This window comes from Malaclemys terrapin, chromosome 22 (genome assembly GCF_027887155.1).
Source record: "Malaclemys terrapin pileata isolate rMalTer1 chromosome 22, rMalTer1.hap1, whole genome shotgun sequence".
In the NCBI taxonomy this organism is placed as follows: domain Eukaryota; kingdom Metazoa; phylum Chordata; order Testudines; family Emydidae; genus Malaclemys; species Malaclemys terrapin.
This window is the reverse complement of record NC_071526.1, coordinates 16,949,030-16,965,004: the sequence shown is the minus strand read 5'-3', so window position 1 is coordinate 16,965,004 and position 15,975 is coordinate 16,949,030. Positions and strand designations below refer to the sequence as shown.

General features: G+C 52.0%; 1 protein-coding gene across 1 annotated transcript in view; it reads right to left on the bottom strand.

Moving 5' to 3' along the window:
* Positions 1-15,975, bottom strand: part of LOC128827880 (protein argonaute-1) — a 46,047-nt gene that overhangs the window by 15,934 nt on the left and 14,138 nt on the right. Inside the window, exons 2-12 of the mRNA XM_054012079.1 lie at positions 13,192-13,375; positions 11,749-11,869; positions 10,771-10,952; positions 9,657-9,793; positions 8,482-8,616; positions 7,959-8,046; positions 5,846-5,993; positions 4,912-5,031; positions 3,598-3,720; positions 2,487-2,620; positions 832-1,016 (exon numbers count right to left, since the gene is read on the bottom strand). Of these exons, the coding sequence (XP_053868054.1) occupies positions 832-1,016; positions 2,487-2,620; positions 3,598-3,720; positions 4,912-5,031; positions 5,846-5,993; positions 7,959-8,046; positions 8,482-8,616; positions 9,657-9,793; positions 10,771-10,952; positions 11,749-11,869; positions 13,192-13,375 (1,557 nt within the window). The remainder of the gene's footprint in view (positions 1-831; positions 1,017-2,486; positions 2,621-3,597; positions 3,721-4,911; positions 5,032-5,845; positions 5,994-7,958; positions 8,047-8,481; positions 8,617-9,656; positions 9,794-10,770; positions 10,953-11,748; positions 11,870-13,191; positions 13,376-15,975) is intronic.

Sequence of the window (15,975 nt, the reverse complement as noted above, 5' to 3'; positions counted from 1 at the left end):
TACTCCCAGTTCAGACAGAGAGACCTTGGGCAAGTCACTTCACCACTGCGCCTCAGTGGGCCCATCTGCAGAGCAGGGATAACTCTTCCCTACCGCAGCGTTAAGCTGAGAGACTTAATGCCTGTACAGCACCGACGCCCACAGACCCTTTAAGCCTTACCAGCGCCACACGCTCTACATGGCAGGCTTGGCACTGAGTGGGAAGACGGGACACAGATTCAAGGCTGTTCTAACAACAGCTCTCTTTACCAGTGTTCCCAGGCGGCTCTTAACAATCCCAGATGCTTTGCACCATTTCATCGCCGCCTGCAGTTCAGCTGTTACTGCACTCCTGAATCCCACGCTTATTCATGGAGTCTAAGGCCAGAAGGACCCATTATGAACCTCTGGTCTGACCTCCTGCATGGCACAGGCCAGAGATCCCCACCCAGTGATTTCGGCATTGAGCCCATAACTTCTGGTGGAGCTACTGCACCTCGTTTACAAAGACATTAATTTGAGATGTAAAAACATCAAATGAGGGAGAATCCGCATGCTCCTAAATCAGTCATCCCAATGGCTAACACGCAGACACGGCTGGGATACAAATGCTGCTGAGGGGACGTCCCAATCCCACAAGAAGCTGCTTTCATCGAAATCCTTCTCTTTTTAGCATGAAACATTTCTAACCAACATTGGCATGGATCTCCCCTCATCCTGGCTCCAGAGCACAAGATGGAATCAACAGCCTGCAAGATCAGTTCTCAAATCAGCAGTGGATGGTTTCTGGACGGAGCAGCTGACACAAGAGACTAAAGAATTTCTATGACAGCCCTCCCCACATGGATGTACCATACACAGGTGTTTTCCCTGGCAAGATGACGATGATGAGCTGGAGCCCGGAGTAGGTGTTTTTAAGGTGTCGGAACATCGGCTCCACGCTGTCTGCACCCTGTGCGTATTTACAGAAACATGGCTGGCCTTGGATGGGCATCCCTGCATCCTTCGAAATCTTGCGCAGCTGGTCTGTGAAGTTCCTGTGCCGGGAGGGAAAGGAGAAGTCAGTTCCTGTGCACGTGTGGTTTCTCCTAAACGCGGCGTACTGAGCTGGTGTGTGCAGCATGGAACAGGAAAGGCGCCCATTCCATTCCCACCACTTAGCAGGATACCGTGACACCAGAGCCTGACCGATCCCAAGAAGAATGGAAAAAGGGAGTCACCCCCAACCCTAATTCAACATGCCTTTTGGCCAAGCACAGAACGACTGACATGTGTAACAGCTGAGCGGATCCAGCCTGGCAAAGATCTCCTTGCCCACGCTACGAGGAATTTATTTTGACGGTGAACAAGTTACAAGCAGCTTTTATTCATATGACAGGAAAGTGGGGGCGAGCAGATTTGCCTTGCAGGCTGGTGGGTTTCCATAGTTTTGGGAGCACTGATGTGACTCGTTCATGTGTTGCCAAACTTGGGAGAAGTTAGCGTTCTGCATGCAATCAGCTCATCCAGTGGCTTTAGATGTTTTCAGTTTGAAGCGGGCACACCCAAAAGCCCGGAGTGCCAGCTCAGCATGGCTACTCTTCACCTGCTCTTTAGAGAGGTCACAAAAGACAGAACTTCCCTTCGACTAGCTGCAACTCAAGTAGCCAAGTGGCGAAACAGTGCAAGGAGTTTAAGTGCAAGTGAGGCCAGAGGCAAGTACGCAGGGGGAATGGGAGGAACAACACCCAGGCGCGGATTTGATTAATCTGTGGGTTTGCTGGGAGTTTGAGATCCAAAGTCAGGGGTAACATTTCCAGACACCCAGCAGCCTCTCTCCATTGTTTAACGGAGGTCAGAACCCAGGTTCATGCATAAAAGCCTTACCCCAGGACAAGAGCTAAGTGGCTGTCGGTCAATGGCTAGGCTGTTCGAGCCATCCGACTGCTCCGTAATACACCAGCAGTGCTGGGGGACGGCACATTGCCAGAGTAGCCATGCATGAGACACATCCTCTTCCAAGAAGCACCACCAAAGGGTTAAACACCCTTACGAGCAGTAGGGAAAGTTCTCTGCCTTTTAAATGTAAGTTTGCTTCTCCCATTTGAAGAGAAAGCCAGAAGCAGCCACCTTAGCCTCTTCCTCTGTAGGGCACAGAGCAGACAAACCATGTTTAGTGTTATGCGTGGGTGGAGACAGCAGAGGGAGCTCGTGGGAACCAGAATCAGAGTCTGAGATGTGGGAGGGTGCAGATCTAATAAAGGAAACCAAGATTCTATATTAAATTCCAGCGTAAATCTGAAACGGGGGAAATAAACTCATGTTTGCCAGGCAGAGGGTGACAAACGTGGTACATTTCCAGGCCTCTGAGGGAGTGTCAGTGGAGAACATTACATTTAAAAGAGCTTCCAGCTCTTTACACAAAGCTGCTGTTTAAAAAAGCTAAGCAGATGTTTCAGTAGGGGACACTCACACGCCATTCCCCTGCTCTTCCCCCAGCCCCTACCGCAGGCTGCCCAGTTCCTTACTTCAGCACCTCCTCTCGACACTGCTTCTGGGGGGCAAAGCAGGCGATAGCCCAGACTTTGATCTCGATCCCGTTGTAGAACTGTTTCCCCCGCATGTCCCACACGCCCTGGTTGGGAGTGGCGATGGCCCGGTTCTGCAAGGCAAGCAATCGGACAGAGGTCACCCCACAGAGTCCAACCGGCCCAGCAATTTCCTTGCTAAAAACCCCTTTTTACATGGGAGATCAAACTGGGGAAGAGAGTGAGAGCAAGGTCATCTGCAGCGTAATGGAAGGGGCTCCCAGATACCACAGCTATGAGGGCCAGGAACGTACCTCGATAAAATGATCCATGCAATCACATTGCAAGGGTTGTTTTCTGCCCCCCCGCTACATTCCTTGGATGGAGGACAACAATCTAACTACAGAAATCCCTCAGACCCCCACTTCTTCACCGGCCTTGGGGTTTAAACGTGCTTGGTATCGAGATACAGAATCTTCACTCTTCAGATGACTGGTTCTAACCCAACCTGGGCTGGTCGTGATCCAGAGCTGTTCCCATCTGACTGCTGAGTGGTCCCATGTGATACAGATTTGGTCTCGGTATTGGTCCCAGTGGCCCACATGAAATGGGTTTGGGAGACCAACAGGGCAAAAAATAAATGTCAGATTTGAACCAAGATCTGCAGAGGTGAAAGGCCAAAGAATCCACCTGCTGGGCCACCCAGCCCCACGTGCCCCTCCATGCCACTGGGCTCCACTCAGCCCTGATAAAGCAGCATTAATGCCCAGTTAAGGAAATACTCTATTCCAAAGGAAGTTAATAGAGAAGAAAACTGCAGATCCAATCTGCACCTCTTAAATATCCCAGTTGCAAGAAATTCTCTGTCCCCCTTAAACAGGGGTCCTCTCTTTAGATGATGGAGGCTGGGACTATCAAAGGGATTTATTACTTAACCCCCCAAGACTCCTGGGGAAATCCCAGCCTTCAGGCACAAACTGAACACTCGGTTTTGTTCTGGGCAGAGAACCGCAGGCTGTTGAAACTTCCCAAGCCCCAGATTGCAACGTAATGACTTCCCCTTTGGCATGAAAACAGACAGGTGTCCAAGTAATGACACGCTCCGGCTTACCCGGCCTCCGTACTGTAAGATTGGTGCTGGAAGGACCCTCCCCGTCACTTCCGTCATGTCGTCCTTCACCTTTATCCCAAACTCCTGTATGTACGGATCCAGGTTGTAACTGGCATTCTTCATCTGGGGGAAAGATACCACTTCAGTTCCTTATACTGCTCAGTAAATGGTGTGGGCTCCTTGGCCAGCGTATGGGCAAAGCAGTGGTGGCATGAAACCTTTGAGCAGTAGCTCAGAGCTGGTTTGCAGCCCTGGGCAATGACCAAACTGACCCATTAAGAGCAGAGCTGAGGCTGCTAGTCAGAGGCGCCTGTACTGTCAGATGCAGGAAGGTGACGACTGCCATCCGGATCTGGGACAGGCTGAAGGGAACAGGTGCCATACTAATTCTCTGTGGTCATCGACATGGCAGGGATTTTAAAACTAAGGGCCAAACTCTGCTCTCAAAACTGCTCTCCATTGGATCTAACTCTGGGTTTATACCAGTGCAGCTGAGAACAGAGTTTGTTCCTAAGAATTAGAGCTTCACAACAGAGATTCAGTGTGTCAAGAAACCCATATTACGTATACCAGTAGAAAAATCAAATGTCCCTGGCTTCTGGAGCCCAGAAACCTATGCTAGAGTAACGTACTAACCACCAACCCCTCACCACCTGCCATCTGGGCAAAGAGAGGTCTCCAACCTCCTGGTGCTCCCTGATTTTCCCCAAGAGCTGCCCCAGGCAACTGCAGAGCATTCAGGCAGCCAGATGAGTGCTACGGGTAGCATGTCCCCTGAAGGGCTGGCGAGTTTTCCTAGTGGTAGAAAATCCTACTGGATCCAGTTAATGATCCCTGCCCCATGGGCTCTCAGGGGTCAGGTTTATTTCTCTAGTCTTTTATTCTGGTTTTCGCTCTAGCTCTTTTGGGTTGGGATTCCACCAATAACAAGGTTCCTGCACTGTGCACGTCGAGTTTGCATGGCCACGGAGGGAGCTGATTTTATTTGTGAGTTTCTATTTGTATATAAATACATAGGCTTCTGAAAGGGGACTTCTAGTACAATATGGCATTAGACTAATCAGATCATTATCCCCACTACGCTCTCCTGAATGGCTCATAGCTACTTCCCAGTAACAGCAGAATGGCCTATTGCGTGTGCCATTCATGCTTCACTCGCTTGTCTTACTACAGCCGTTCTGCCACTCGTACACTATGTGACAGTCGCTTCCATGCGGCTCAGAGTCCCACGTGGTTTTTTCGGGCGGGGGAGGGGGATGCTCCTCTTTCCCCCCCAAACCATCCTCCCAGAGGACAGGAACAAGTGCCACATACCAGTCGGCTGATTTCCTCTTGTCTATCCGGGGCGGATCTCGCCGTTGCTTTTATCATGGTTGATGTCTGATTGTCTGTTAGCTTCTTGATGCACCGCTGGCCTGCCACAATGTTACACACCTGCAGGGCATGGCAGAGAACGGGAGACAGCAGCCAGAAGAATGTTTGAAGACCCACCTGGTTAGCTGTCCTGAGCACTTGTAACCTATACCCCCCTTCTATGGGGTGCTCTGGCCCTCTCTAGTGGTGCCTGTGCCACAGACAGAAGTTGATGAGCCTGTCCCAGCCCTATATGGAACAGAGCCACTGAGATCAGAGGAGCTGGGTTCAATCCCTACTGCCAACAGGGGTGGTCAGAGTTCCTGCACCAGGAGAGACTGGTGGGAGGAGCAGTATCAAGAATACTACTCTGCCGAGGTACTTTGCCGTCCTTGCTTCCTGGAAGTAGCTCTCTTTAGACCCAGTCAGGGGGGCTCCCCTTAGCCTCAGCCCCTCCCTGCGGCACACGGCAGCTTACTGTCCTGAGGGTTGTAATGCTCTGGTCTAATGGTGGTGGTTGGGTTTGGCGTGCGGGTGCTGGGTGGAGGGGAGGAGGTCAGACTAGATCTGTGGTCTCTGGCTGCACACTCTAGAACACGGGCCAGGTTCTCTCTCTTCTTTGTGGTGCAAAACATTCACTCCCTGCTCACTGTGCATCTCTGCAAGCCAGCCGGTGCACCGAGGGATGGGTACCTTCGCTTCCAGGTTACCAGTTCAAGTCCAGCCCAGGTTGGACTAAGGGGGAAGGATGGCAGATTGACGAACACATCGCAGTCTCCCCACCCCTCCCAAACGACAGTCACCCGGAACTGGTCTCCCCGAGGCCACGGAGCAAGCGGGCTCGGAGAACACTTTAGGCCTTGGCAGCCCCGTTTAGGAGCGACTTGGCACTCACCTCCAAGGGCAGATATGTGTGCTTCTGTTCCTGGCCGACCTGCAGGCACGGCAGGTGGGGGTATTTCAGCTGCAGGTTGTATTTCTGCTTGAAGTACTGAGCCACTGTACACTCCACTGTCTGCCCACTTTCCAGCTGCAGGGGGAACCTGGCAGGTGAGGGAGATGCTCAGGATGCGTCTACTTCAACAAGAAACCCTACTCACTTCCCACGCCGGAGCACTCTCCCCTCGGCTTGGGGCGAAGGGAACTGATAGCGGGGGCAAAGCACCTGAGCATGCAGGGCAACCCCCGCCCCCCCAATTACAAATGGGGGAGAGAGAAAGCAAAGAGGTGACTGTACAGCAAGTCTGCACAGGAATAGCCTGACCCTCGGGTTGCTCTGAGGCCCACAAATCAAGCACTGATTTCACAAGCTAATCAGGGAAATCCTTTTCTTACAGGACACGTTGCACGTGATATTGCTGGGTACACAAATTGATGGCTACAGGGATTTATATTTGCTCATTTGCCCCCTGCAGTAGCACAGCTGGGCTCAAGAGGAAAGTCACCAGTGTATCCCTTCTTGCCACAGGACAGTGGCTCTTGAAGGGTTAAAGGGGTATGGGGAGACGTGACACTTCCGAACCAGTGGAGAATTAACTCGTGCTGCTAAACTGCACAGAATTAAATGAGGCTGCCTAACCAATGGCAGGAATCCGGACATGCAAACTCCACCCGCACCAGTCGTTTCCCAGCTCCATAAAGAGCTTCTGGAGAACCCAGAGTCACCCCGATATTCTTAGTGGGGACATAATTAGAAAGCCAAACGAGCTACAAATGCCCCTGAGGAGACATCACATTATTTCAGTACTGACTGCCTAAGACTTCCTTGGTCAAAATTTCAAGTGAAAGTCCCTGGAAGGGGTCTTGGAATGAAGGATCTACAGGAATAGGGGGAGGCAGCTGGAAGCACTCGGTGCTGGGGAAGTGAAGCGTTCTGAATCGCGCTCTGCAGCGGGTGCAGAAGGAACGCAGGAGGCAAGTGTCCAGAAAGGGATTCCTTGAGCTAAAAGGGAGGCACAGGGGAGATCTCCTGGGGAGCAAACTCCAACCCCTTCAAGGAGCCACTGCCTGCACTTGGATCTGTTCTTCCCACATATTTACCTTTGATGTTTCCAATTTACTGGGGAGCCCAACAAGTTTCAGAAGCAGCCCCATGGCATCAGAACTATACGGAGGGCTGGCCAAAAAGCGCTAATCATTTTTCAGAGGCAATTGTGAAATAAGTGTTTTTCCCACCAATGTTTCCAATGTATTTTAAGTTTTGGTTTTCAAAAAATCATTTTGGTGAGCAGATTTCAGTTTTCAAAAGCCACAAAGATCTACCCGACTAAACCAGTTTACGTTTTCATCACAAACTGTTTAAACAAAAATATTTTGAGCAGCTCTAACTACAGAGCAGGGGACACCCCGGAGAAAGTGGCCACCAAAAAAGGCTGGTACAATTCCCATTTAACACATCACACACGGAGACCTGGACCAACCACAGCTCATTCACGGCCAATTCCCAATCTACAGCTCCGACACCTGAAGATCTGTAGCAATAGTGGACTTCTGCAAGTGTCTCCTGGTGCATTTTACAGGTTACTGGGGAAATGTAGCTGGGCTGGGGAGTCCTAGAAAAGCTCTTTGAGGAAGGAACCGTCTCTACTTGTGTGCATGCTTATGGGCACATGCAAATAATTTAAGGGATTAATTTACCTCCTGATTAAACCTTCTGTTCTCCAGTGTCTATTTTTGACCAAGTACAAAGCCGAATTCAAAGAGATGCAAACTGGGCAGATTGACAGCGAGTTAACTCATGCCCTCTGCTGCATGCCTCCTAACAGCGTAAGAGCCTTCTCTCAGCTCCCACTCCTCCTCTGCATCCTGCTCCCGTCATTCATATCATGCTACATGCAGCCACGCGGGTCCCTCTGTGCAGCACATCTGCAGAGAACTGAACACCAGAGCTCCCTTTACCGTCACATGCTAGAGTTTGCCTTTTGTACCTCACGAACGCTACCAGCAGCTGCTAAATAACTAAGAGAATGGCTCAGATTTTTCCAAGGGCATTTCCCCCCCTGACTTACGTCTGGTGACTGGCTGGTCGCCTGGTAACGTTACACACTCGGTATTTCCTCTTCATCTGCCCACAGTGGGTCACCTCTACTTTCAAACCTAATGCAAGAGAGACAGAGAGCAAATCTCTGATCAATGTCAGGAGCTCCACCAAGCCTTTCACTGACCAGCTTCCTGTCTACTCCACATGTGCTTTAATTAAATCGTTAACCCTTTGGAGACTTGGCCTATCTTTGCCTGCCAATGAAGAAGATGCCAGGGTGCTAAGAGTTAAAGAGTGCATCTGCACAACCTTCATCATCCTCCCTGTTTTACAGATGGGGGGGGAGAGAGATGAAGTGGCTTCCCGAAGTTTGCAGAGAGATTGAGGCAGAGCCGGAATTAGAACCCAGGTCTCCCGTGTCCCAGGTCAGTGTCTTCACCATGGTAAGCAGAAAGTTGCTCTGTATCCTGGGATCTCAACACCCTCCCATCCACTCACAGGACATGAGCTGCTGCGCGCGCCCTTGCCGACAGAGTGCCCCGTCTCTTTACCTTTGATCTCCTTGGTGAAGCGCACCCTCTGCGAGTCTGTCAGGGGCTTTGGCTGCTCGTCGATATTCCGGATATCCAGCACTTCGCACATGAACTCGATCACGGGCTGGGCTTTGTAGAAGGCTGTTGCCGACACTGCAGGGAAGGAGTGTGCGAGATGTGGAGATCTTTCCTCTCTCTTTCAAGAGTACTAGACACTCCCTAACTGCAGGTGACATCTTAGGCCCTGCCCTAAGCCAACAGTGGGTCATCACAACCTAGCACATATTCCCGCCAGGCTGCTGTGGTCAGTCTAGCTTCTATCGTCCCAAGCAAATGGGCTTCCAGAGTTGCCTCGGGGAGACAATTTGACAAATCTCCTAGTGACCTACCTGAGAACAGAATCAGATCCTCCACCCCCTTGCGCCACCCTACCCAGCCCCGCATCCACTGGACAAAGCAGGGAGTTGTGGAGGCAGGTCACTTCTAGTGAGAAGGGCAGCGCCAGTCAGGAGTGGGACCCCCACTGTGCTAGGCAGTGTCTGAACACCCACAAATCTGCCCCTTGTCCCAAAGGGACAGTCAAAAGATTTGGCCTCTTCTAGTGCAGATCCTCAGCACTGGACAAGGATCGCAGCACTGCTGGCTGCAGTATGAAGCGTCCGACCGGAAGCTGCATTTAGCACCCTACTGGCCCTCACCTAGCCCTGCCCCTACTGAAGTCTTCTGGGCAGCTCCCACCAATTCCATGGGTGCAGTTACGCCAGCACTGAGCCCTTCTGAAATCCCCATCCTCACAGCGCAGTCCTTCCCACTGTAATCAGCAAATATGACACTCCTGTAACTAGTGCCTTGGATACATGTCTGTGTCCGTGGCAGAGTCTCAGAGCCCGCAGACTTGGGTTCGCACTACAGCCCTAAAACCTGCTGTGCAGACGCTGCAGCTCGGGCTCTGAACCCCACCCCGCAGCCCGGCGTCAGAGCCCGAGCCGCAACGCCCGCATGGCTGATTTCGGCACCACAGCGCAAGCCCCATGAGCCTGCAGACCAGGCTCAGAGACTCGTTGCCGCTCCCTGCTTAGATGCACCCCTTCGGCGGGCGAGCAGCGCTGACGCGCCTGAGCGGGACACGTCGGAGAGAGAGGGTGCAAATTAGTGGGTGAAGCTGGAGTCTGCCAGCACTGAAGGGGAGTTACCATCAATGTTGAGCATCATCTTCCACATGGCAGGCCTGACCGACTGGTGGAACCCAAACCAAACTTCCCTGCCCCCTCCCAGAGGGTGGTAGTAACCTTCAGGAGGGGAGAAGAAGGAACGGCCCACAGGGGTGTACCTGCAAACCAGGGAAACAAGGCTCATGTTATTCAAAGCAATGCCAGCAATCCGCTGTGCGGGAACAGGACTGCAAGTCAGCCTGCACGCCCGTGGGAATGGCTTAAAAACTCTTTCTAACTTAGCCACCTACATCCATATGGAAGCGCCAAAATAGAGTCCCATTCCTTGTATCGCGGGAGTACCTAGGAGTCCCAGTTGTGGGCCAGGGCCCCACTGCGCTAGGCGCTGTACAAAGAGAACAAAAAGGATGGTCCCTGCCCCACAGAGATTAGTGTCTCTCTAAGCCACCAAGATTGGGGGCGCTCAGCCCCTCAGAAGACAAGTCAAGCCAGGAAGTTAGGTGGCCAAATGCAGACTGCTGAGGAAAGCTAGGCACTCAAGTTTGGAAATTCCGGCCCTCCCAAACTTCCCTGCCTCCTCACAGGGCTATGGGGAGGGCTAGCTAATCGCCGTGCCGGGCCTAGAGAACGAGCACTGCGATGTTGAGCCGAAGCATCTTCCCCTTCACTCAGCAGGGGGGAAGCACAAGGATGTAAAGCAGTAGACAGTTATCTTAGACACAGACCCACCAGACTCCTCCATCCCTCAGGTGCAAGGGCTGGGCTTGCAGCACTAGAGGCAAAGTGACAGCACAGGCCACCAATCCCACACACTAACCCCAACAAGCACAGTGAGACTGAAGTATCCCAGCCCACAGGAGACCAGGCTGTGCTGTGCCCCAGGTAGAGAACAGGAGAGACCCGTGCCTGGGGAATTGCATTCATCGCTGCCACACACACAAGTCATTCGTGTAACTGTTACACGTGACCTGACCTGGGAGAGCTCAGCCCCCCTTGGCAACACCCCCAATGTCTCTCCAGCACACACAGTTCCACTCTGATGAACGCTCAGTTATGACGCCAGCTCTCCTCTGGACTCCGCTGCTCCTGCCCCGGACACATCACCCCATCCCGAGCGCCCAGGGGAGCAGATTACCTCATTGACGCCAGATGTCTCATGGCAACATCTAGCGCCTGGACAGATTCCAGCGGGACGGGGATCTGCCCGCTCACCAAGGCCTCGTGGAGCATCCGCCAGCTCACAATCGCCATCCACTTGATGGAGACCTTAAATATCCGGTCTTTGCCTTCCCCTGGGATCGTTACCTCAAAGTCAACCTGAGGCAGGAGGGGAAGGGGGTGGGGGGAGAGAAGTCATTAGAACACTACTAGCCAGACTGCAGCAAAGTCTTCCCCCTCCAGCGACAGCATCCCTTTACACCCACCCCTTCCCCTTCAGGGCACATGACTTTCTACCTGGGGGGAAAAAAACCCCAACATAGCTAGGAAAAGCAGCATGGTCCAGCAGACACAGCAGGGACCCAGAGTCCTGGGTCCTCGTTCCAGCTCTAGCACTGACAGGCTGCATGACCTCGGGCAGTTGCTCTTTGCCTGCGACTTCCCCTCCCAGCCTTTTTGGGTCATCTATTTAGACTATAATCTCTACAGGGCAAGGATCGCCTCCTGTGCACAGCCTGACCCAGCAGGGCCCCTGACTTGGCTGGTACCTCTAGCCACTAGTCTAGGCAATGTCTAGGCAGCACGCTTGGTTGACACTGCTAGGCAAGAACACAACACGAACAACCACCTCTGCGCCTCAGTCACCTCATCAGCAAAATGACACCATGACACTTCCCTTGTATCATGGGCAGCCAGCCGCAAAGATCTGGTCTGAGCTCACCCACTCGCCCCAGGAGCCTCGAGCCCACCCATCCCCACATCTCCACCTGTGGGCCGAACTTCTTGGCCACAGTTTGGGGAACAGGACCTCTCTTCCCATCCCCAAGATCCTTTCGTTTTCTTTTCTAGAGCCAGAACCATGCTCCCATTTGATCTTTATGCACATGGTGCTTCCTGGGAGCACCGAGTACCCCTAGCTGGGCCACCCCCAGGAGCTTCTGGTCCCCGCTCTCACTCGTTCATTTCCGATGGGCAGGGCAGTGACGGTGTAGATATTCTTTTTCCCGTCGTACACCGGCTTCCGATCTCCAAAGATCTGAGGTTTGAAGTGCTGCACCATGTATTCCACAACCTCCCTACAGAGAACAGGGGGGCAAGAGAAAGGAAGAAGAAAAGGAGAGAAAAGCAAAGCTAACTGGATCATTTATTTGGCTGGTTGATTCCCAGCTTAGCCTCTTGGGACAGAACAAGTCATGTAAAAATTACTGTAACATGGGCCATCTCAAGATCTAATAGCAGCACCTCAGGCAGATCAGAAACAAATCAGACAACCCTTCAGCCCCCAGATGAACGGGTGTGCGTCTTGCCCGGTATCTTGAAAAATCAGTGACGGTGTAATAGGGATACAAGGCACGTGGGAATGTGCACCTGTGCACTCGGAGCGGGCGGCAGCCCCGGGGAGCGTACCACAAGGGCAGGGGAGAGCGACAAGTGTCTACACATAGACAAGCTGCCAAATGGCCAGGGAACAACAGCAGCATCTGCTCACTGGCCTCCCAAGCTCTGAATTAAATATGCTGCTAGGGGCAGAGGGAGTAGGGGATCAAGAACTTACACTGGCCCAAGGACTGGGGCTTGCTATTTTTAAGTCTGCATCGGTTGCCAAAATAGCCCAGCTGCTCCGAGGGACCGGGGACAGTCTTACGGTCCAGGATCTCCTGAGCCATCAGGGCCAGGAACAAAAGCTGAGCAGCATAGGAAATCTGGGACTGTACAGGTCTACGTGTCAGCGTGTGGGTCAGCCATCTGCGTAGCTGGGGGAATGCCCACCTCATTCGGCACAGGAAGGCTTGGAGCACATTGGACTGGGAGCGTACTAGCTACATCCAAGAAGAAATACAGCTGTAGCTTGTGTGTTCTTAGTGTCTAGAGTGAACATGGATGCCATTAGACAGCCGTGCTAGTAGAATTCACTCTGCTGCCCCAGCCGGGGCAAAGCAATCCATGTGTCACAAGCCACACTACAATTAGAGGCGAGTAAAATAATCACTGGGCACTCTGGAGCGCTTTGCATCTTGTTGCACTTTCAAACCTGACCCTGTTTTTACACGGAAGGGGACAGTGTTTGAAAAATCGGTTCTGCTGGGGAAACGCGACGTTTCGTGTTCTCACGCCCAGATCACATTATCCACTGAACTTCAAAAAGGCAGCAAAAAAATACAGGAGATTTTGCAAAGAGCTCCCAGAAGTTTCACATGGTCTTGGGCACAGGCAGTAACTTCTGCACATTCTGTTCCACATCCCAGAGTGGGGAGGGATCAGAAATCACAGAAGCTTCACTCTGGTGCTTCCCCCGCACTGCACACCTTCCGGGACGGGAACAGCATTCCCAGCTGCTGCTTCTGTACAAAGGAGCTGAGTCGGGAAAGAATGCTGAATCCTTTAATACTTGCCTTACCTGTTGACTCTGCGTGGACATTTATCGGGCTTGATATCCACTTCATAGTGATACACATCGATCTTGGGAATGTCCACTTCAAAATAGTTGGCCAAGAGCTTGATAGGCTTCCCTACGGTTCCTATCCCAGGCCGACGTGGTGCTTGAAATACCTGCTGCAAGGGTGGCAGGTAAGTGCCTGCAGCTAGGGAACAAGAGACATTTGGAAGGTCAGGAGATCTGGGGAGACCCCAATAAATAAGCAGCCAGGGACTGTGAAGCTGGACTTCCACAGAGAGCTTTTGGGGACAAGAACCAGAGGAGCAGCACTCAATAGAGCTTCAAGTTATCAGATGATACGTTTGTTTTCTCGAACATGCGATTTCTCCTTTGTTTCAGGCTCTCTGCAGTCCTGATGTGGGGAGGAGATGTGATTGCAAGTTATTTTTTTTACAGACGTTTACTAGGTTACAGCATTGCAAGAGGTGGTTACAACTTCAAAACTAGGATCAGAGCAGCTAGAGATGGAAGAGGCTTCACCGGTCACTGGGTCCCTGTTCTCTACAAGTGCCGAGCCCAGCCAATGCATCATATTGTAACACTGCTTCCCTTCTGTGGTGCCTTTCACCCGTGCATCTGGAGCACCTTCCACACAGTAAACCGCCCACACAGTAGGCAAATATCCCCATTTTGCAGATGGGAAAACGGAGGCACCAAGGGGTAGCAACTTGTCCAGGATCACACAAGATGGTAACAGAACTGGGGGTGGAATCCTGGCTCCTAGCCACATGCCCTGATCACAAGTCCACTTGAAACATGAACTGCTGCTCAGACTAGAGTGGGAACCGAGGGTAGCACTCACTTATCTCGGGTGCCAGAGGCCCGGTTGTGCCCAATGCCTATTTTAAACGGAGCCCGAAAGCAGCCAGTAATTTTCCCAGGCGGCACACTGCTCTTTTCCATGCTGCACAGAAGAACTCACCATTATACACAAGTAGCCCTCCTGGCACTACTTCTGGAAGATGCAACACTCTTCCATGGTTGGAAGGTCAAGTGCAACTCTGCATTTCTGCCAAGAACCATCTCTTTCCACAAGCTGTGGCACTGGTGACAAGCTAACTGAGTGTTTGAGACAGATGGACATGTGGGATTACGGACACCCCACATTTAGATAAACTACAAAACTGGGAAGGCTGATACTTCACCACCCACCCCATCCTAATTCCCCGCAGGAAATTCTCCCGTTGGAATCTTTCCCTGAACCTCTCCGGTGATCCCATTCCGCCGACACAGAAATGTAGAGAAGGCCAAACACCGGCCTGCCTCTAGGGCACGTCTGCTCAGCTGTAAGGAAGTGATGGTAAAGTTAAACATGATCCATGCTGGGCTATCACAAATGGAATGCTTTGTTATAAGGACAGTCCTATAAATAGACTCTGGTCCTGTCAACTCCCAAGCCAGGCACTGCAGCACAGAGGCAGAAGCCTCGATGGTTCTCCGAATGAGAAGGAGGGAGACATTGTTTAGCAAACCCTCCAGAAGTGGGCCACATAAATAAATCCATCTTTGGCATCAGTATAAAGCTAGCAAGGGGCCTGCCTCTGGCAATGACAGAAGCCTGCTTGAGGAGCAGCATGCAAGCTTCAGGCTTTGCATCTGAAAGTTGTGTGATCTCATGAGCAATTAAGTGGGTGGATTAAATAAAAACAATCCCAAGAGCTTTCAAGCCGGCCACCTGCACCCTGTTTCGCAGCAGGAGGGCCTCACTGCAAGGGTGGAGGGACCACTGACTTCTGCACAGAACAAAGACCCTCTCCCACAGCCTGAAAGCAAACGGAACTTTTATCAGTCGGCCTCAGCACTGAATGCCAGTGCCCCGGAGAGACATCTGTATACACTGTTCAGACAAAGAGCAACAGATTTCAGCACCCTGCCACAGCAGAAAGACTGCGCCAAGCTACACATGGAGGTGGAAGGCATGGCACGAACAGGCCTTTCGGAGACGGCCTGAAAACAGAAAGCCAGCCACCATTCACTCCCCACTCCCACCAGCCAAACCCTAGTTTGCTTTGCCATGCATCTGGACCAGCAAAGGCATTTGGCTTGTGGGGGTGCAGCAAAGGGCTGAACATATTGCTAGCGAGGAGCACCATGGCGACAGCCCTCTTCACGCAGCAGGCACAGGCCACGGATACACAAGGTCCCCTATTACGTCCCCCCATCAGCCTGCCTGAGTCAGGCTAGAGGAACCCTCTGTAACGGGGAAGATGGTCCATTCTCCCCCTTAGCTTCGCCGCTGACGTGGCCACTGAGAGGGGTCTCTCAATGATAACTGTGTGTGACGTAGACACTGGCCACACGGGAAACAGATGGGGACAGGACCTCGGAGGCCCCTGAATAGATTCATACTCAAACATTAGCAAAGCCTCTCCTTTCCCCAGCTCCCACGTGAAGCCTTGATGCACGAGTGGCTGGATCCAAGTCAGTAAGCTCGGCAGGCCAGGGGCTGTCTCTTCACGTGTGTTTGTACAGCACCTAGCACAATGGGGATCTTTGGGCCCTGCCGTAAAATTAAGTAACAGACTCAGACGAGACCATCCTCTCACCTGACCTCCTGCACATCGCAGGCCACAGAATCTTGCCCACCCACTCCTGTAATAGACTCGGAACCTCAGGCTGAGGGACTGACGTCCTCCAATCAAGATTTAATAATACCGATGATAACGAGTGATAAATACCAGTAATTCCTGACAACTGTTCTTCACATTTTGAATGGTCAAGAGACATGGATGTTAGAGGATTAAG